The 22,333-nt window shown below is 36.3% G+C and overlaps 1 protein-coding gene across 12 annotated transcripts in view; it reads right to left on the reverse strand.

Annotated features, from left to right (window-relative positions):
• Positions 1 to 22,333, reverse strand: part of RFX3 (regulatory factor X3) — a 340,088-nt gene that overhangs the window by 68,108 nt on the left and 249,647 nt on the right. For 10 of the 12 annotated variants that reach the window (XM_051846155.2, XM_051846152.2, XM_051846162.2 and 7 more), the window contains 3 exons: positions 19,400 to 19,474; positions 10,627 to 10,808; positions 4,258 to 4,377 (listed from right to left, as the gene is read on the reverse strand). In XM_051846155.2, the coding sequence (XP_051702115.1) occupies positions 4,258 to 4,377; positions 10,627 to 10,808; positions 19,400 to 19,474 (377 nt within the window). The remainder of the gene's footprint in view (positions 1 to 4,257; positions 4,378 to 10,626; positions 10,809 to 19,399; positions 19,475 to 22,333) is intronic. The other 2 variants (XM_070051492.1, XM_051846185.2) reach the window with 1 other exon arrangement.

Consider the following 22,333-nt stretch of genomic DNA (forward strand, 5'->3'; position numbering starts at 1 on the left):
TTTCAGCACCTGACCAGGATCCTTACATTTGTACTTATGGAAAGAAAGTTTCTCTCCTATCCAAGTGGTTTGTCCTGATGTGGCAACTGGCTTCAGGTTAGGCCTATCAGTGCAGTCAGTGGAAAGACTGCCCCAAAGAAACACAACCCTCTTGCTGCTTGACTAATACTAAGGAAGATCCTAACCACTTAACAATGCACCACATCAAGAGCACCATCCATAAGCAAAAAGTTGTATCACTATTTAAAAATCAACAAATTGGTGCTGGCTTTGTGGCACAGTAAGTTAAACTGACACCTGTGATACCATCCTATGTGAGTGGCAGTTTGAGTCCCAGCTGCTCTACTTCCAATCCAGGCCCCTGCTAATGGGCTTGGGAAGCAGGGGAAGAAGGCGCAAGTACTTGGGTCCCTGCCACCCATGTGGGGGACCCAGATGGAGTTCCAGGCTCCTAGTTTCAGCTTTGCATAGCCTCAGATGCTGCAGCCATTTGGGTAATGAACCAGCAGGTGGAAGATATATTTCTCTGTCTGTCTCTCTTTCTCTGTGATTCCTATTTCATAATAAAGCAAATTTGCAAACTTGTGGCAGGTATCTGGTGCAGTAGTTAAGACAATACTTCGAACACCCACACTCCAATGCAGATTCCTACTAATGAACACGCTGGTAGGCAGCAAATGATGGCCCAAGCAGTTAGTTGGGTTTCTGCCACCCACGTAGGACACCTGGATTTAGTTCTAGGCTCCTGGTTTCAGCCTGGCCCAACCCCAGCTGTTGCAGGCATCTGGGGAGTGAACCAGTGGATGGAAGATTTCTGTACCTCTCTGCCTTTTAAATAAATAAATTCAAAAAAAATTAAAAATGAAAGTAAACTCTCCAAGAAAATAATGTAAGGAGACTTTTTTTTTTTTTTTTTTTTTTTTTTTGACAGGCAGAGTGGACAGTGAGAGAGAGAGACAGAGAGAAAGGTCTTCCTTTGCCGTTGGTTCACCCTCCAATGGCCGCCGCGGCCGGCGCGCTGCGGCCGGCGCACCGCGCTGATCCGATGGCAGGAGCCAGGAGCCAGGTGCTTATCCTGGTCTCCCATGGGGTGCAGGGCCCAAGCACCTGGGCCATCCTCCACTGCACTCCCTGGCCACAGCAGAGGGCTGGCCTGGAAGAGGGGCAACCGGGACAGAATCCGGCGCCCCGACCGGGACTAGAACCCGGTGTGCCGGCGCCGCTAGGCGGAGGATTAGCCTAGTGAGCCGCGGCGCCGGCCAGGAGACTTTATTAATATTGCAAAGAAGTTTGTCATTTCTAAAATGTACCCATATTATATGTTTCTGTTTTTTTAAAAAATGTATTTACTTATTTGAGAGGTAGAGTTAAAGACAGAGGGAGTTAGAGACAGAGAGTGAGAGAGTCTTCCATCCACTGGTTCACTTCCCAAATGGCTGCAACAGCTGCAGCTGGGCCGACATGAAACCAGGAGGCAGGAGCTTCTTCCAGGTCTCCCACATGGATGCAGGGGTCGAAGCACTCAGGCCATCTTCCACTGCTTTCCCAGGCCATTAATAGAGGTGGATCAGAAGAGGAGCAGCCAGGACACAAACTGGCGCCCATCTGGGATGCTGGCACCACAGGCGGAGAGTTAGCCTACTACGCTGCAGCACTGGGCCCTTGTATCTGTTTTTTTTTTTTTTTTTTTAAGATTTATTTATTTATTACTTAAAAGTCACAGTTACACACAGAGAGAAGGAGAGGCAGAGAGAAAGAGAGGTCTTCCATCCATTGGTTCACTCTCCAGATGGCCGAAGTGGCCTCTGGATCTCGAACTGGCACCCATATGGGATGGCGGCACTGCATGCAGTGACTTTACCCGCTACGCCACAGTGCCGGCCCCGCCTGTACCTGTTTCTAAAGCAATTACCACTGCTATATAGAGACTGCAGAAGTTTTCATGAATCATCAACCTTTATAGCTCCAGAATCTCATAGGAGATCACAGAAAGCAAAAGGGTGTATTTACCTAACTCAGTTTTTTTTTTTTTTTTTTTTTTTTTTTTAAATAAAGTATAGTCCCCTGAAAGCTGACATTTCAATGAAAACTTGCTGGAGTTCCTTAGGGGTTAAATCACAGGAAGAAGTAGGCCTCAGCTGTGGTAGGTCCAATTTCTCAAATTTCCCTTCATAATTAAGCCTGACTATATAGCTATTCCTAATAAAAATGTTTTCTTTTTCCTGATATCAGCATCATCTCCCTTGTGTGGTACTGCTACAAATGAGTGCACAGTTCACACCAGAAAGTAATAGCTATTTTACTGTTGCTACAACAAACAGAAAAATAATCATAACCCAAGATACTAGCAGTTTATTACCACTCATACAAACTTTGTCTCCTACCATACAAGGTCCTACTCTTAATATGTTTCACTGGCTATACATCAAAAAATAAGGATCAGCAATTATAAAGAAAAAACTGAGTATCTTTAAATTAAAAAAACCTAAAACCCTAGAGATACCTTTATAAAATAGCCAGTCTTGAAGTGAGTCTTCAGTCTGGAACACATACACTGGAAATTATGACTGCATTAAAACCACTTAGCAAGTTTCCTTACCTCCAGTCTCTTCCCATTAAATATGTCTTGCCCAAAATCAAAAAGTCATCTCTCTAGAAAAAAATCAAAGTTTTTTTGTTTTGCTTCATAGCCTTACATAGCTTCAAAGCTATGTTCTGCACAAAGAACAAATTTACAAACTTCACATACAACCAAATCCTTTAATATACAATCCAAACTACTTTTTAAAACTCATCTGTCACTAAACTACTTGATCATCTCCTCAATTCTTCTGCAACACCTACCTCACCAAATCATGGACTATTTATCAAAGCCATCATGGACTGACTTCACCTCCGTGCGGGGGTTGGGGGACGCTTTCCCTCTACCTGAATATTTTTCTAACTCCTCCAAATCCCAACACAAATAGCACTTTCCCCGTGTAGATTCACAATCCTCTCTCTCCCAAAGCTTGCTGAAAATTCCTCAGTATTTGGACAGTTCCTTGATCAAAACTTTATTTTAGCACTTACCCAATTGCATTCCTAGTTGTTGTTGTTGTTGTTGCAATTCCTCACGTGTTCCCCCCCACCTTCTAACAGTGTTTGCCGACTAAATCAGGAATAGGTAACCTTTTTTCGTTCAAGGGGCATATGGATATTTATAACATCATCTGTAGGCTATACAAAATATTCAACTTAAAAATTAGCCTGCTATAAATTTACTGAATTTTGAGTCCAACCTGTGGTTGCCTTTACAAGACCAGACTAAATAATTTTGTGGGCCTTATATGGCCCACAAACCAGGTATTTCCCTGCCCATGACAGATGAAGGACTATGTGTGATTTGTTCTTTGCCCCGTGGTGAATCAGAACTAATGCCTCTGACTAAAGTGGTATGGATGTGCAATCTGGTCAGGTCAACTACCATTCCAGATCAATGGCTAGAACCTTCTTTCTCCCAGCTCTGTATGTTCAGTGGAAAGAGAAAATCATAACTGCTGCCATGGCTGAGCTGTGCTGGTAAAGAAGGAGGGATTTTTCATTTTCTTTATTCTAAAATTGTAACATAAGTTACATGGCATCAGAAGGCCCAAATCATTTAACCTCTCTAAGACTTATATAGAAAACAGGGTGGCTATTAATACTTTGTCATTGGCTGTGAAGCCACACTAGACATGGGTATTTTTTATTTCTAAGAACTATAATTCCATCCATCCATCCATCCATCCATCCATGAATGTGTGAGATATCTTACACTCTATTTTCTCAATTCTATGTCTATAAAAGCTGGATTCAAAGAAAATCTAAGAAGTCCCAAACATTCTGCAAGAATTCATATTGTATCAGAAAGAATGAATTGAAAGATGTACAGAATAGCAAGTCAGAAGCTCATGAATACTGAAACAAGTTTCTCCAGTTGGTATTTGCTTGAGAATGCACCCTATGTTTTATTTTCCTGTCTGAACAGACTGAGATGTCACACTTAACTTAAAAGGGGCCAAACAGGCTGAGAGATGAAGAATTTTTTAAAATTTGGAAAACAGACAGGATCATTGAAATTCTAAATCACATTTAAGAATGATCCATAGTGGAAGCATGCCAACGACAGCAACGCAACTGTGAATTCTGGTACTTTTTTTTTTCCCAGAAAAATGGAGCCCTGAACAACTAAGAAATACACAGGTTTGACATATCAGTGATAATTCCAGAGTCTACCTTTGTTTCTGTTGCATGGGTTGTTGTCTCATAGCCATATACTGCATATCTTCTTGCAGACGATTAAGAGGGGAATCTGGCTTGACACGAATCCCATAGTAATGGTACTTGGAGTTTCCTCTTCATAAAATAACAACAAACATTGGAAACACACACAAAAAACCAGCATTAATCACACAATATGTTCACTAAATTTCTCATTTCCAAAAATTAGGTAATAGCAGCATATTAATGTTACATATTTATGATTTACTTTTTCTATATACTTATTGTGAAAACATTTGAAAAATCAAAATAAGATTCTGGATCAATCAGCTCAAGGACCTAGGAAAAACATTTCCCTATAAATTTTCCATTAAATATTGGCCAAACATGGGTAGGCATTTGGTACGACAGTTAAGATCCCTTTTGGAGAGTATGGGCTCAAGTCCCAGCTCTACTCCCTATTCCAGCTTCCTGCTAATGCACAGCTTGGGAAGCAGCAGTCTCAAGAAATGGGTGCCTGCCACCCAGGGACACAGGTGGGAGATATTCACTGAATTTCTGACTCCAAGTCTTGGCCTGGTCAAGTGCTAGCTGTTTTAGGCATTTGGGGAGTAAACCACTAGATGGGCTATCTCTGTCAATCCATCTTTCTCCCTTTCTCTCTGTTTCTCTATCTTCCAAATAAGAGAAACAAATAAGTGAAATATAATCCATTTAAGAAACTTTTACAAATACTTAAATATCAGGCAAATTGTCTATTTATTCTACTTGAGTTACATTTGATTCTCAAATCTTTACTATAAATTTAAATTAGAAGGGATAATGGTAGGAAAATGTTTAAGGCCAACAGAAATTCAATACAAGGATAAAATGTGGCACATTTAACATAAATTTATTAAAAAGCAACATAGAGAAAAAGGAAAATACTAATTTTATATCTGGGATCAGATCTACATTTTTCTCTTTAGGGATGACAAAATAAAATGACTTCTTTATTATAAGTTACTGTGTGAAGTTTATTATTTAATATTTTGAAAACACAAAAGAAAGTAGGTATTTATTGACTTTGAAATACATTTTATTAGACTCTATTTTTATGATTTATATCCACTTTGCAAGCTGAGTAAAATACATCAAACAGATATGGAAAAATTACTCTGAAAATGGCAAGTTTCTAACTGGAATAAAATTGTCACAATTCCTCCCTATCCATGAGAAAGGCCACATTTGTTCTTTTTTTCTCTAATTTCTTTTTTTAATTATTTATTTATTTATTTATTTTCATTTTCAATTATCTTTATATATAGAAGATCAACTTGGTATATACTAAGTAAATACTTCAACAGTTTGCACCCACACAGATACACAAAGTATAAAGTACTATTTGAGTAGTAGTTTATCATTAATTCACATAGTACAACACATTATGGACAGAGATCCTACATGGGGAGCAAGTGTACAGTGACTCCCGTTGTTGATTTAACAATTGACACTCTTATTTATGACGTCAATAATCACCCGAGGCTCTTGTCACGAGCTGCCAAAGCTATGGAAGCCTCCTGAGTTCCCAAACTCCAAGTTTATTTACACAAGGCCATAGTCAAAGTGGAACTACTCTCCTCCCTTCAGAGAAAGGTACCTCCTTCTTTGATGGTCCATTCTTTCTGCTGGCATCTCACTCACAGAGATCTTTCATTTAGATCTTTTTTTTTTTTTTTTGACAGATAGAGTTAGACAGTGAGAGAGAGGGAGACAGAGAGAAAGGTCTTCCTTCTGTTGGTTCACTCCCTAAATGGTCGCAATGGCTGGCGCTGCGCCAATCCAAAGCCAGGAGCTAGGTGCTTCCTCCTGGTCTCCCATGAGGGTGTAGGGGCCCAAGGACTTGGGTCATCCTCCATTGCCTTCCTGGGCCACAGCAGAGAGCTGGACTGGAAGAGAAGCAATCAGGACTAGAACCCGGCGCCCATATGGGATGCTGGCACCGCAGGTGGAGGATTAACCAAGTGAGCCACAGCGCCAGCCCCAATTAGGTTATTTTTTGCCACAGTATCTTGGCTTTCCATGCCTGAGACACTCTCATGGGCTTTTTAGCCAGATCCAAATGCCTTAAGGGCTGATTCTGAGGCCAGAGTGCTGTTTAGGGCATCTGCCATTCTATGAGTCTGCTGTGTATCCCGCTTCCCATGTTGGATCATTCTCTCCTTTTTCATTTTATCAGTTAGTATTAGCAGATACTAGTCTTGTTTATATGATCCCGTAGACACTAAATCCTATCATTATGATCAATTATGAACTGAAACTGATCAGTTTGATTAGTAATATGGCATTAGTACATGCCACCTTGATGGCATTGATTTGGAATCCCCTGGCACGTTTCTAGCTCTACCATTAGGGGTAAGTCTGAGTGAGTATGTGCCAAACTTTACATCTCCTCCCTCTCTTATTCCCACTCTTATATTTAACAGGGATCACTTTTCAGTTAAATTTAAACACCTAAGAATAATTGTGTGTTAAAGAGTTCAACCAATGGTATTAAGTCACATTTGTTCTTAGAAATAACAAAAGTATATTCACAATACAATTTGCAAATTATTGGGAAAATAATAAATTAAAGATAGATTTTTTCAAGAAGGCATTTTCCATGCTTTTTTTCCTTTCATTTACAAAAAGAAATGCATGGGAGGGACCAGCACTGTGGCATAGCGGGTAAAGCTTCTGCCTACAGTGCCGGCATCCCATATGGGTGCCGGTTCCAGTCCCAGCTGCTCCACTTCCCATCCAGTCTCTGCTATGGCCTGTGAAAAGCAGTAAAAGATGACCCAACTCCTTGGGCCCCTGGCACCCATGTGGGAGACCCAGAAGAAGCTCCTGGCTTCTGGCTTTGGATCGGCACAGCTCCGGTCGTTGTGGCCATTTGGGGAGTGAACCAGTGGATGGAAGACACCTCTCTCTCTCTCTCTCTCTCTCTCTGCCTCTCCTTCTCTCTGTGTAACTCTGACTTTCAAATAAATAAATAAATCTTTTTAAAAAGTTTAAAAAAAGAAATTCATGGGAAATATAAATTTAATTGTTTTGTAAAAATAGAGAATTTTACTTTCTAGATTGAAAAACATATTAGCTTATATATTTGAAAAGACATTAAAATATATTACATAACTAGCTTTCAAAAATAGAGAGCATCTGAATATCTACACGTTTTTAACAAAAGAAAGCAGGTGTGAAAAGTTAATGCCTATAAGGAAGGGTCTTCCACAGGTACAATTACATTTTGTATTCAAAACCCACTACAAAATACAGCCCAAACCCAAAACCAATGTATTTATATTGCTTTCCCATACAAACTGGAGGACAGTAGGGAAGAGAGGGGGTGGGAAGTAGGCAGCATTTATCACGGGACAAGAGTACAAAGTAAAATGATGTCTCTCTGGTGAGATCTTAAATAGAGGGAGAGATCAGTTTCTTTCTAGTTTCTCACCAACTAGCATTCTGGATGGGTTAGAAGGGAGTGATCCTTTTTATGCCACCAGTAATGGTGGGGAGAGAAGGATGTGGTCTTCGAGCAAATAATTTGGAGATGGGATCTAAGAAAAGTATCTTTGGATTTGCCTTTAAGAAACGTGATTTTATATAATTTTTGCTTACTTTAGTCCAAAACTTTACAAACATTCTGGCTCTGGTTTGAATGGTTTCACCAGATAATTTTACTGATGGATATTAACTTTAAAAAAAAAATTAGGATTTAGTTTACATCATAACTGATAACCAATTTGGCTTCTGTTCTAAAGTTGAAGTTTAGAAAGTCATTCCTAAATTGTTTTCATCGTAGAAATCTCTGGGAACTCATCTTGCCACTGCCAACATTTCTCCTCTAAAGTTCTATTTTCACAGTATTTCACTTGTTTATCCCTTGACCCCTCCCATAGCATTTCTTTTCTCCTTTTTCTTCTAGGCTTTGCTTTTCCACTGTAACTTAAAGTATTATCCAAAATTTTAAAAGGAACAGGAGATATAATTGTTACCTAGTGAGAAGGGGTGGGGAGATCAGAAAGTAAAAGCTGTAATATTGCAAAATATACTTAAGAGAGTAGCCATTCTACTCATTCACAAACTCAACAACCCCCATTTTGTCCCTTTCTATTTTAACTATATGTTTCAAGGTTTGAATGGAGCCTCTGAGTAGAGCCCACTGAAATCTCTTTCAGTAACAAAAGCAGCATGACAATACAGCTATCAGAATGTTGAATAAAGCCCAGAACTTCAAAATATTGGCTCCACCAGCAGACTATGAGCCATCAGCAAAGAAGATAGTAGGTTAGGTCCCCAAATAATGAATTTTTTGTGGTTTTTGGGGAAAATAGTAGAGAAACATAAAGAATTTTTTGAGGGAATGAAAACTAGTTTCTTTAGTCTCAATGGACAATCATATTCTTCCATTTAAAACACACTATCTTTTTAAATACAGAGAAAAGATATTTAGGAGAGAAGTAAACCTCCAGCAAATCTGAAAGCTGTACAATCACTTATAATGCAACCGAAAGGAATAATTCACACTCTGAATTCACACAGACCTTGCAAATCTCATAAATCAGATGCAGTAATGGGGTTCAGGACATGCTACACCAAAACATGGCACTCTGGCATTTGACTAACAGCAGAAGCAGGCTGTGAAAACTAGAAATTTCCTATGCTTCTTCTCTCCTTTTGAAAAGGGCCATAAAACCTTGATTTCACTCTGAAAATAGGTCTGGGATCCTCATTCTAAAGGCAGCCTCCCTTTACCTGGAGGAAAGGAATGTCCTTACCTCTGCAGACACAGAGACACAGAGAAGTGGAATGGAACCTAAGGGCCTGGCCAGCTCCTCCCAGGTGACTGCCATCGGAGCACACTCTTCTTCACGGGAATTAGCATAACATACATACAGTTTTCTCTGCTTCTTTGGGTCTTTATTTCTGAAGGCTTCCACTAAATAAATTTATATGTTTTTTGCTTGCTAATTATTTTTTTAATGAGGGGAAAAGATCAGTCTCTTCCCCCCTACAACACTCACTTTGCTTTTCACCATAAAAATATAATGAATTAATTACTAAGGCTCTGTTTACTATATGAGGAATGAAATCTCTTCACTGAAATACTTGAAAGATGTGATTTATAACTAATTAAAGGTATATCACCTAATGATCACGTAGTATACTATTTCTATTTTAATATTTTATTTGATTTCTGTAAGATTTAGGATATCAAAAAGTATTTATATCCTTCTGCCCAGCAATCTAAAATATTTGTTAGGACAATTTGCAAAAATCATGAAAAGACATGGGCTGGCACCATGGCGCAGTAGGTTAATCCATTGCCTGCAGCGCCAGCATCCCATATGGGCTCCTTTTCCAATCCAGCTCTCTGCTATGGCCTGGGAAAGCAGCAAAGGATGGCCCAAGTCCCTGGGCCCCTGCAGCCACATGGGAGACCAGGAGGAGGCACCTGGCTCCTGGCTTCTGATTGGTGCAGTTCCAGCCGTTGCGGCCATTTGGGGAGTGAACCAACAGAAGGAAGACCTCTGTCTCTCCCTCTCGCTGTCTGTAACTCTACCTATCAAATAATCTTTAAAAAAATCATGAAAAGACAAAAATGGAGCCTCATAATTCTTCATTTTCTTTTCATCATATTTTGAATATTAAAATACTACTTTATTTCCAAAGGAAGAAAAACAAATAAACTAAAAGTTATTTCTGCATATTGTTGATTTCTATGCAATGGAACTCTATATTTTTACCTTCTTACATGTATGGTTTTATAATCAAGAATAAAAAAAGTAAAACGATAATGAGAAGTAAAATGAGACCAAGTCATCACAAAGAACTTCTAGTACTTGTATTTTGCAAGTTTACCAAAGGATTTTTAATTGGTCTCCAGAAGGAAATGAGAAACTCAGCTTTAATTTCTTACTCTATTCAAATTAAGATTGTTATTTATAAAGACAATTAAATACAACTTCATAAGAGTCAAGAGAAAACAGATTTCCTTTTACTATGTCATTTTACTCATCATCTTTAGTATGGCTATTTTCAATCAGCAAATATGGTGATATCTAAATTTTAAAGAACCATATGTAAATTTGCATTAACAGGTTGGTCTCCTAATTTCTAGGTAGTGTGAGAATGAGCTCTTCTCAAAGTTTTGCTCAGTTAATGTTTAGGACAACACGTCTGTCTTGCTCAGTAGTGTGCACCGAATAGTGAACTTTCCTTCTCCTGATGGTTTTATAAATTTAGCTCATTCTCTCTTTTGCCCTTCTATATTATATGTAATCAAGTATTTTTGCTTATGCAATGTATTGAGTTGCTGAAAATTTGAAAAAGAGAGAATAGTTTATTTTCAGTACCAACCTAGTGCCCAATCTTCTGGTTCGTAGCCCCATAAAAATTGACCTTATAAGTTTTCCAAAAGAGGCAGCATTGACTGGGTCCAGTTTGTGTTCCTGACAGTGTCGAAGGTAGTGGTTGTACAGAGTGCTTCTGGGAAGGCTTACTCCTTCTGCTGTCTCATAATTGTCCAGCAGCCACTGGAGCTAGTAGGAATAAGACAGTAAATATAGAAAGATCATTTAATGTGCCCAAATTTAAGCCACTGCAATTCACAGAAATACTTAGAAGTTCATCAACTCTTATGATGGCTTGAATTGATGAATCAGGAGGCCAGTGTAATAAGGCTTTGAAACTCTAAGGAACACTGACAACAGATGAACATCACTTATGACCTCAGACAATATCCATTTCTTCAAATATTCAAGCACATGTGGAGACACACTAATTCTCCCTGTATTGATTGCAATTCTGAAGACAAACACATCCTAAGGGAATTCAAACAATCCCATTAACTGGTCATAAATATAACAAAACAAGTTACCAAGCCTCAAGCATAGCACATGCCTTTAGTGTTGGTTTGTTAACAATATGTGAACAGCAGGCTGCCATGTATTAGTATCTATATTAAAGTTCTATTCATTTTTACAGTTTAATTTACTTATCTCAAATAACAATTAGATTTTACCATAATAATATTATCTACTGAGAGAAATTCTGCAAGCAGAAAGGACAAAATTCAGTTATTTCTTCTCCAGTGGGAAAGAAATTCACTAGACATTGGCAAATAATTTATATGTAATGAAAAGGAATCATTTATTACATCATTTGACATTTTCTACCTCAAAGCTATATATTTTTTTCACACAATTCTGGAAGGCGAACTGTAATGGTAGCGGGTAAAGCAATGTTTTCTCAGCCTATAGTCCACATTTTCAAGTTTTGTGTTGTATAATTTTTTTAAGAAAATAATCCTTAAAGAATACAACATGTAAGGAATTTATAGAAAATCTAACACATGCATGGATTACTGAATTTCAACATTAGTAAAATTCACCAATTATTTCTTTATTTATTTACCAAAGGAAAACTGAAATAAATGATTTGCTTAAGGTGACATATTGTCACAACTCCTGAGTCAGATTTTCAACTCATGTTTTCCAATTTCTTTAGACGAATAGTTCCAAGCTAGCAATGAATACTTTACTTGTCTCGACAAAATTTTCGTTACATATATATATGAGGTATAATGGAGTTAATACATAATTCAAATTAAGTATAAATTATACAAGCCAAGGAATTAATTTACTGACAACCAAATAAGAGCCAAACAAAGATTGAGGATCCTACTATTGCGACGATAAATAGGAGCTCACTCATGATTTCTAAGAATTTAGTCAAATGATAAAATGATTATATTCATACAAATTACAACATTTCTCCATTTTGTTTATATATTTTAAGATTTGTGGTCAAACTTAGAATCTGAACATTCAAGAAGAAAATTCAACTAAAATATTTTCAGAATTATTGCCTTTAACCATGACACTGATTTTCCAGAATCATTTTAATTTTAAATATTCTTACACAATGCTTATGTAATTAAACTTCTCATTAAATCCATTACAATTGCTGGCTTACTAAACATAGCTACTAAGCCTAAAAGGCAGAACAGAGCACTTTATGTTTCTCAAAAATTCATGCTTTTTCAGAAAGACCTCAAGTCCTCTATGGAACATACATGCAAGAGAACATGGGAACATGTAAATTTAAATATATGAATTACTTCTGTAACATATACAACTTGCTGGGCTGGCACTGTGGTGCAGCGGGTAAGGCTGCCACCTGCAGTGCCAGCATCCCATATGGGCGCCAGTTCAATTCCCAGCTGCTCCACTTCCCATCCAGCTCTCTGCTATGGCCTGGGAAAGCAGCCCAGGATGACCCAAGTCCTTGGGCCCCTGCACCCCTGTGGGAGGCCAGGAGGAAGCTACAGAATGGCACAGCTACAGCTGTGGCAGCCAGTTGGAGTGAGCCAGCGGATGGAAGCCCCCCTCCCCTTCTCTGTGTAACTTTTTCAAATAAATAAATAGATCTTAAAATAAACATATGCAGCTTGCCATTATACTTCTAAAAATTTATATAAAATAAGCTCTCCTTTTTATAGTGGCAGAACAATGTTACATGTTAAAAAATAATTCTTTTAATACGAATCACCTGTAAGTGAGTTTCCCAGAGGCACTTAATTCTAAGTGTTCTAAATTACACATAGGAAAGGTTCACTGAACATACTCATGTCATATAAAAGAGAGCAGGTAAAATGATTGGCAAATTAAATGACTGCGGTTCAAATTAGTATTCTGCCTATAACTGAGAACTAGCACTTCTCTCAAACCATGGAAGGCAGCCTGTGATGGTACAAGTATTTGATCTCTGCCACCCACGTGAGAAAGCAGGATTCAGTTTCTGGCTCCCAGCTTTGGCCTGGCTCAGCCTCAGAGACTGTGGGCATTTGAGGAGTGAAAATGGAAGATCTTTATGTTTCTGTATCTCTCTCTCTCTCTCTCTCTGCCTCTCACATAAATGGAATTTTAAATGTGGCAACACCAATATGACTCATGTATTTCATCCACATGTGTCAGTAAGATGAGTGAAATTTGGAAGCACTTGAGCAGCCACAGGGAAACACAGTTCACAAAAGTGCTGGCCCTTAGGTGATACACACTCCAGACACAGCAAAGGATTCCACTGCTATTCTCAAAACAGTGAAGAAACAACATAGGCCCTTAATAGAATATAAAATCCCTGAAAATGGAAATATATATAAAATGTACATATTTTTAGAAAACAGTAATTTTTAAAAACCAACTAATGAAGTTCCCATATCTATAAGCACAGAACACAAAATAAATGTAATTAAAAATGCCAAACATGTTTGTAAATATATACATGTATTCTCATAGAATAATATAGACTGTAAAAGGCATAATGGTATGTTTTCTTAACAAAGAGAAAAAAATGAGTGCTATATCCTTTGCTAAATGAACAAATTATATGTAGTAAATCTAAGTTTAAAAAAGTCTTTTTCACAAATAAACATAATCAATTTTGTAACATGAATTTTATAACTAAAAGTACTGTATTACAAAAATAGACCCAATTAAAAAATTCTAATATAATATAAGCAAATGAAAATCATTGAATTAATAAGATGCAAATAAAACTTCTTTAAACTGCCTTAATAGTGTAGTAGTCTTTTTGAAACATTTCATTACTTAAAATTAAAGAAAAATACCTAAAACTGAGTATTCATTTCTCATAATTATCAAAATCTTCATGTACCTAAAATTTTACAATGTGAAAAATAAAATAAAATTTGAAGTACTATCATAACTTCTTTTTATAAAACTGGTACAAATATTAAAAGTTCAACATAAAATATTTTCAGTCCAATGATATAATGATATGTGTTATGTGTATTATATATGTAAAAGTCCATTAGAGTAATCTTAAGCAAAGTTAATTCTTCATATAAGTAGTAAGATAATTTATAAAAGCAAGACTTGGCATAAACTGCTTAGAAGCCTAAATCATATTCTTCATACCTCAACTGAGTATTTCAGAGAAACAGAAGCTTTTAGTGGCTTGGCTCTGCAGTACTAAGAAAGGGCTGAGCAAGTTAAAATATCTCAGCTGTTTTATAAACTGGTCATTGTTCTTAAATAGCTTACATTCTTAAAAAATGTTCCTTTTAAAAAGTTTTTTAAAAGCTGCATTTGTTTATCTATGTGTATGTGCATAAACTAATTATGCATATATAAAATCATGGGCTGGTTTTAAAAACTTCCACAAGAATAGGTGTTTGGCAACTGTAACTCTGATAGTGGCAAGACTACATTTGCAGGAGGAGAAATGTTCATCCTTGCCAGAAGCTTGCTAAGCATTTTGAAGGAGCAGCAGGGAGACCAAGTAGAGGTAAAAAGCCCTGAGGAATGGAGGTGGTTTCATTGCAGCTAGACTTGTCCCAGCTAGGAAGCCTCCCAACTACTGCACCACCTCGGGTTGTATCTTCGAAAACCTCACTGTATTAACAGACACTGCTTTAACAGCTAGGAGATAAGGCTTTGCAATTTAGCTGGGTATTATAATTTGCTTTCCATATGCCAGTATTTAACCTTTGGGTTTTGATATGGTGATAAAATTTTAGCCTAAACCATGGATCAAAAAGCATTTCTTTTACGGCAACAGAGAAACGTGACAGTTAAGTCTCTATGTATGAGGAAGTTTGTGAGTGTTCCTTGTGCTGCCTAAGGTAAGCCAATGCCTGTTTTAAGGTTTATCATTTCCATCAGCTTTGTCTACAATAAAATGTATTTGGGTATCAGAAAACAACACTCTTAAACTTCAGTAATTTAGAACTAAACAATTATTCTTTCTTTTACTCTTTTATAAAATGTCTTACAAACTGTTTGCTTACATTTATGATTTTAAAAGCCCATAAAATACCACAGGAATTTTTAGCCTTTATGTTTAAAACCTGAGTATTCTACTAATGAACCGGCATAAATTCATCTGAGGGTAGAAACTGAGATAATTGCATCTTTCAAACTTTTCATTTAATCTATATTAATAAGGATCCATTACTGACAATGAACAGTTCTTATTTTTCCTAAAGGAATATACTGATTGACAAATAAAACAATAAATATTACATTGCCCAATTAACATCTAAATGTAACATCTGACATCTTTTCCCAGATGGATTCTTATCCATTAGGATTCATTTTAAAACTTCAGTTCACTGATGATACACATTTTGACAGGACTTACTTCTATAACACTTACAATGCCACAAAGTCAAGGGAAAGCAAGTCAAAAACAAGGTCTTGCTTTTAATTGAATAGATTTCAGTAGCTAAAACTACAAAAAATTTAGTAAGTATTTACCTGATTTGGAAAAATGTATAAAATAAACACTAAGTCTTTCTATATAACTAAAACTGAATTTTTTAAAGTAGAAAACCTTACAAATATTATGTGAAAGTAGAAAACAATTAATTTAACAGTTTGAATTCAGATTTACAATATCAAGGATTCCAAATTGGATACAACATTACCAGAAATGTTGATTCATATTGATCACAAGTGAGAAAAAATATAAACAAGTCTGGTGTGAGAATTGAATGTCCTATACATCATTTACCCAGCACCTTTACATGCAAAAAAAATCAGAAATAAAAATACTAAATTAAAAAGTATTTAAATTCTACGAAGAATTCTGTAAAGTCGTATCAAAAGTACTATTCTAAAACATAAGGGTATCTTAAAAAGTCAATGGAAAAGGAATAATATGGATTTCAAGATATTTTGAACAAAAATATACTTATCTTTCAATTCCATTTTCCATGAACTTTTTGAAGTGCTCATATAAGGTGAGTGATGTCATTCTTGGCTAAAGCTTTTTAAAGGATTTGATTGGAAGGGTGAAAAGTTATCAACTCTTAAACAGAAGGCTTCATGTGGGGAAATATGAGTGACCAGCTATCATCCAAATGATATGCCACAAGGAGACCCTCCTCTACCAATAATATTCACACCTACATCTACTGAAGCACCCTAGAAAACAAAGGCAACAACACTATGCATGCATGAGTCTACACAGAAACATACAAGCTACTGGCAAAGGCATTCTAGAATACTAAAAGTAAGATAAAGGCTATTCCAGCCTACTGTTTCTTATGTTCATTCATTTAGTAAATATTTAGTGAGTAGCCACCATGTATCAGTTTATGCAAGTCCTTAGAGATGCATGGGTAGGCAAAACATACAAAAAATCCTTACTGTATTGGAAATGTCACTGGACAATACACATGTGATGGCTGTCTATGAAACACCAGCACTGAAAGAATGGCCATCATCTTAACAATGTCAACAGAATAAAGCCCTGCCTTCAGTACAACTGTATTTAGTCATAGATGAGACACTATATAGTGTGTGAAATAAAAAAGTTATAAATGTATTTTAATCTGAATTCTAATAGCATGACAGTGATAAAAATAGATCCGCAGTAACAAAAACTCTTAAGAACATGCTGAAAATGGGATACAAAACGTAACATGCCACCTCATCTTCTACTACATGGAAAGATGAAAAGCAAAGCAATCCAGCTGGATTCTCCTGTGAAGGGATTATTTATTTGATTTGCTCTCAGTGAAAGTTTTCTGGATTACAGAGGATAACCAAGTTTATAAAAAGGAAATAAGAATCCTTTCTATGTCATGTCGCAAAACAGAAGGAGAACAGCCTTCTCTGCTCCAAATTAATAACATCCCTCTTTAAAAACTAGTAAACATGAGGTATGGGTGATTGACACTTTCTCCTAATTTTTTGCCTAATGAAATTGATCCTTTGTAGAAACTTGAATTCATGCCTACCTCAAAAAATCCCTCAACCTCAAGCAATACATAAAGGAGACATAAAGGTAATGCACAGTTTCTGCTATTTAAAATATTACCTTTTTTTTTTTAAAAAAAAGTAAAACCTCTGCGTTGAAAAATTTCTAAACAATGAAAAATCAATTAGGTTCACAGAATTTAAAATTCCTTTAGCAGGTTGTTATAAACTAGGATACAAGCATTATTTTATTACAGTTCTTTGGATGTATCTAATAAAAATTTGGAGCTTAATTAACTTCTCAAAAACAGAGAGCGGCATTTTTTTTTTTTTTCTGTGTTCAGGGAGAAGTTAACCTCATGGACAGGTCAGCAGATCACTGATCCTGGCTCTACGTACAAACCATATGGCAAATGATTCATATTCCTGAAGACATGACTATAAATGTGTTTTTGAATAAACTTTGCTGTATCCTAGAGGAGTAATAAACTCGAATCAAAACAGCTAGAGAAAGATTATCCTTGCATTAGCAATATTTGCACTCACTTTCCCTATGTACTGCAATGCCTCTGGCAATTAATAGTATGGAAGATTTGCCATACTAGGTAATAAAAAACATGAAGTCATGCCATAATAAACATTTGCGTATTGTATATGCAGCCTAATCCACACACTTACTATATATTACCTCATGAATTATATGAGAGGAAAGTAATTATTTTTAGAAAACACAGATATTTGAGGAGCTGCAAACAAATCAACAAGTAAAAAATACACAAAACCATGTTCTGATTTATATTATTGTTCATGAAGACACTCTTTAGAAGAATAATTGAAACTACAATTAAATGTATCACATACTTTGCTAAGTTACAGATTTCAAATAAGAATGAAATGTGAATTGACTATCAAAATAATACTCAGGTCTAAAAACTGAAAAATGGTAACTGGAAACTTAAGTTCTATATTTTTCTTAAGTCTCTGCACTTTTCTGACCAAAAGTGAAGAATACTTTCAAAACACACACACCAATTATTTTTCACCCCCACTCCACATTCATGCAACTTAAAAGTATATAATAAATCAGCCTTTAGCACAACAGACTCATTCCTACATAGCAGGGATATGCTTGGGAAACATACAAAAGACAGACATACTGAATACAAATTTTCAGAAAGGGTTATACCTTAAACTGCTTCAAAGAGACAGTACAAAATATATACTATTATTTTTAAGTTATATCTATAATTTTCACCAAAATTACAGGCATTCTTGAAGTTGGCTACCCTGTATTTGTTTACCATGAAACTGTCCTTTGAAAAAGAAATAAAACAAAATACCCCACCAAAAAGCAAACATGTAGAACATAAGGAAATATTTAATGTTATTTTGGAACATAAGATTGAAATACTTCAAAATTCAAATATTTAAAAAGCATAGCAAAAACATGTTCCATGAGCTAAAGATTTATTGAAAAATAAAAAAGATCCTGATTTTGGGCTTTTGGAGGAAAAACTCTTCTTATTAATGTCACTAATATTACTTTAACAAAACATCTCTATCAATTAGATTCAAGTCACAAGTCTATTTACCTGTTCCCACATATTCAAACAATCTTAACAAGGTAATTTTTAATCAACATTTTCAATGGCTCCTCAAATTTGAACAGTGCACAATATTATTAACTTCACATAACTGCCATCACCCTTCTTACAGTTACTTACCAGTGTCATAGTGATGCTGCATCTGATTAACAGTGAGAGGCTTCCGGAGATAGTAAGGGTAATTGTTTTGTCTCAATTATTAGCAATTCGTGGGTTACCTACAGCCTCACTTTTTCTCTAGGCCCACCTTCATTTCTCTGGGTTAAGGACCTGAGCTCAGCCATGCAGCTGTTTCCTGGCTATCCCCCCAGACTTACTGGAAGAAGTCGTTTTCAGTTTACCACTGCATTTGGCTTCAGTAATCTTTTCCCACTTAAAGAATATTACTGGTCACAGAAACAGACATGACTGTTTCTCGGTCTCAGACATAGAGACACAGGTGACAAGTTTTCACTCTACAGTCAACAAATACCAAACTAAAAAAGCTTTAAGTATTTAAAAATCATTATTAATTACTTTGAACAAATAAAAGCAACTTGTTATTAACTTGAGAATGTTATATCTGTACCGAAACAGTACAAATAGCTAGGACAGTGTACTGGGGGCTCTACTTTTTTGATTTTCCGTGTAGAAAATAGCCATTAAATGAAAGAGGTCATAAGGGGCTGAGAAAAGAAGGTTAAGAAATAAAATAAATAAATAAGCAAATAAGTAAGTAAATAAATAAAACAAGCATTTAGAGGCAAGCAAGACATGCAGAACAAGCAAGAGATTAGTTTACATGAAGAAGAGGCAACTTACATGGCTGTTGAGAAGAGAACTTCTGTGAGTAGACAGACCGTCAGACTTTTGCAGCGTCTCAATCGCCATTTCAATCTGATAATAGATGTCATTAAAAAAAGGGCTCAAGACAAGATAGTAACAAAAGGCTGACCAGAGAACTTCTGATAGATTCTTTAAGTTCAATTTTCTTTTCAGTGGTGACCAATGAACAGCTATCACTAGATGTGTTTTTCCCTTTTTCCCCCCACCCCCAGAGAATAAAATAAAAAATGCACACTTAATCATAAGCCCAGTAACAAAAGTAAACCTTTTGGAATAGTCTGTAATTCTAATTGGAATGCAGACCTGAGGAGCAGGAACCCCTGGTGGATTATTCTAGTTAAGAAAAAACATTCTTGACTTTCAATGTTTAGGATGTGAGACAGTACCCAGTCTATTGCTAATCTCCCACCTAAGGAGGATTTCCTGTTTGTTTTTGTGTGTTATGCAAGAAAAGTCCTTTGGCAGATTCTGAGTTTCAAAGGCATTAGTATTTTAATGCAAATGTACAAGATTCTTCCATTAATGCTCAAAATCTACTAAATTTATACACCTTTCTCAATCCTGCATTAAAATTTGGCAGTAGAGGGTCATTAGTATAAACAAACATTAAAATGGAACCATGGCCCCTACATTATATTTCAGGATGTGGTGGTAGGCAGAGCTATTAGAAATGACAGCAGAGATGGAATGTAGAAGAGAAAATAATTCAGAGCCAAAAAAGAAAAGGGACAACTACAAAAAACAGTTTTACTACCTGTCATCTCAGCAAACAGTCAGCAATCATAAAACCTTAAATGAGTAGCAGGTGACAATGATAAATAGGATACACTCTTGACAAGCATATTCAGAAATATCTACCTTTTGGCTACTATTAATACATTCTATTACAAACAGGTACTGTTATTGGGTTATATTAATGATATTAACTAAAGGCTTTTTAAAAAACATAGGCAATTTATGAGAAAAATGATTTCATTAATTTTTAGCTATCTGACCACACCAACTATTTTAGTGTAGCTAATAACAAAAATATGTAGTGTTTTAAAATGTAGTTAACTTTCTTATACTTTTCTTCAGCTATGGAAATTATGATGCTTTCAAATTTTAACATACCGTGTTCCCTCCCAAAGAAAAATGATAGACAGTAACTCCCACAGCCAAGTCTATTTATTTTTATGTCATTTCTGGTTTTTATGGTAGAATACCATATACAAAGAACATTCAGTATGAAACATATATTAAACAATTATATTTTAAAAACTTGTTAATTAATAGCTTTTAGTTTATATTATTTTCCTAAGTTGTTGGTTCTTCCACAGAGTTAATAAAATGTAATAATAAGAATACCTTAGTGTAAGAAGTCAGAGGGAGGGGCCCGCACAGTGGCATAGTGGGTAAAGCCACGGCTTGTGGTGTCGGCATCCCAAATGGGCCCCCGATTTGAGTCCTGGCTGCTCCACTTCCTATCCAGCTCCCTGCTAATGTGCCTGGGAAAGCAGCAGACAATGGCCAAGTGTTTGAGCCCCTGCACCCATGTCAGAAACCAAGAAGAAGCTCCTGGCTCCTGGTTTCGGCCTGTTCCAGCCCCAGCCCTTGCAGCCAGCTAGGAAGTGAACCAGCAGATGGATGATTTCTTTTTATCTCTCTCTCTCTTTTTCTCTCTCTCTCTGTCACTCTCTCTCTCCCCCTCTCTCTAATTTTGACTTTCAAGTAAATAAAATCATTTAAAAAAAAGAAGTTAGAAGGAAAAATTATTAAATTAATTCATAAGTGGATGTAATATAATTTATTCTGTTTTCTTAGAAAACACAAGTAAGTAAATTCATTTCTCAAACATTCTCACAGCCAGATGGAAATCAATGCAGTTCTTCATTTTACTTAAAAATAAACTGAAGAAAATGATGTTACACGAGTGAGAAGATTCAGTATACTCCTAAATGTAAGGAATAAACAAACATCTTACCACAATGTCCAACTGTAAAACTACAAAGGATCTTAGTATTGTATCTCTAACAAGTGAATTGGTAAATGCTCTTGTTTTCAAAAGCACAGGTAAAACAACAGCTAAAAAGACTCATGTGACTATCACTTTTAGGAAGAATCTGCTTATCACATTAATTTGCTAAAATATCTACATTTTCTTTAAAGTTTGAGTGCAGAAAATTCGAAGAGAGATTTCAGTCTTCCAAATAAAAATAAAATGATCCACATCTTGTGGCTTTCTAGGTTTTAATGAACAATAAAATGTGTCACTGTCCATGCTCAGGGTTTGTGAGGTCGCAACATTAGATGGATAAACCAGCACTTCCTTCACTTAGCATATCTAAGCAGTTCTTTTCCTTGGATACCTGCCTCTAGACCTTAAGTTTTTAACATATAGTGGTCCAGACTTCCAAATGATTTCTTAGAAAGCTCTCTCATTTCTAGCCTGATGTTGAACAGTTTAGAGGAGGAAAGGAAGGGGCAAGGAGGGGTAAAAGGCAAATCGTGCTCCCCAGGGATAGACACACTGACTTTCCACAATACTTGAACCTTGGAAGATTTATTAATTGGTTGGTTGATTTAGGTAAAACAGGTAACAATGGAGCTACTTCTTTTGGTTTCAGGAATCTTCTGCTCTAACTGGCTTATGGCTGTACTGAATTTGTTGGACCCAGGGCACAGAAAGGAAGAAACATGGTATGATAAGGAAGCCAAGAAATCAACTTCATGCTTTTTCTATAAGGAAGACAACCACCCTCAGAGCAATCAGGTTGGAAATTGACAGCCTTCCAAATACCAGTGAACTCTTAAATATTCATTAATTAGTTCAAGGCAATAACCGGGACACTAGAAGCTTATTAATTTAATTTATTTATTTATTTATTTTCTTGCCAGGCAGAGTTAGACAGTGAGAGAGAGCGAGACACA

The sequence above is a fragment of the Oryctolagus cuniculus genome, chromosome 1 (genome assembly GCF_964237555.1).
Source record: "Oryctolagus cuniculus chromosome 1, mOryCun1.1, whole genome shotgun sequence".
In the NCBI taxonomy this organism is placed as follows: Eukaryota; Metazoa; Chordata; class Mammalia; order Lagomorpha; family Leporidae; genus Oryctolagus; species Oryctolagus cuniculus.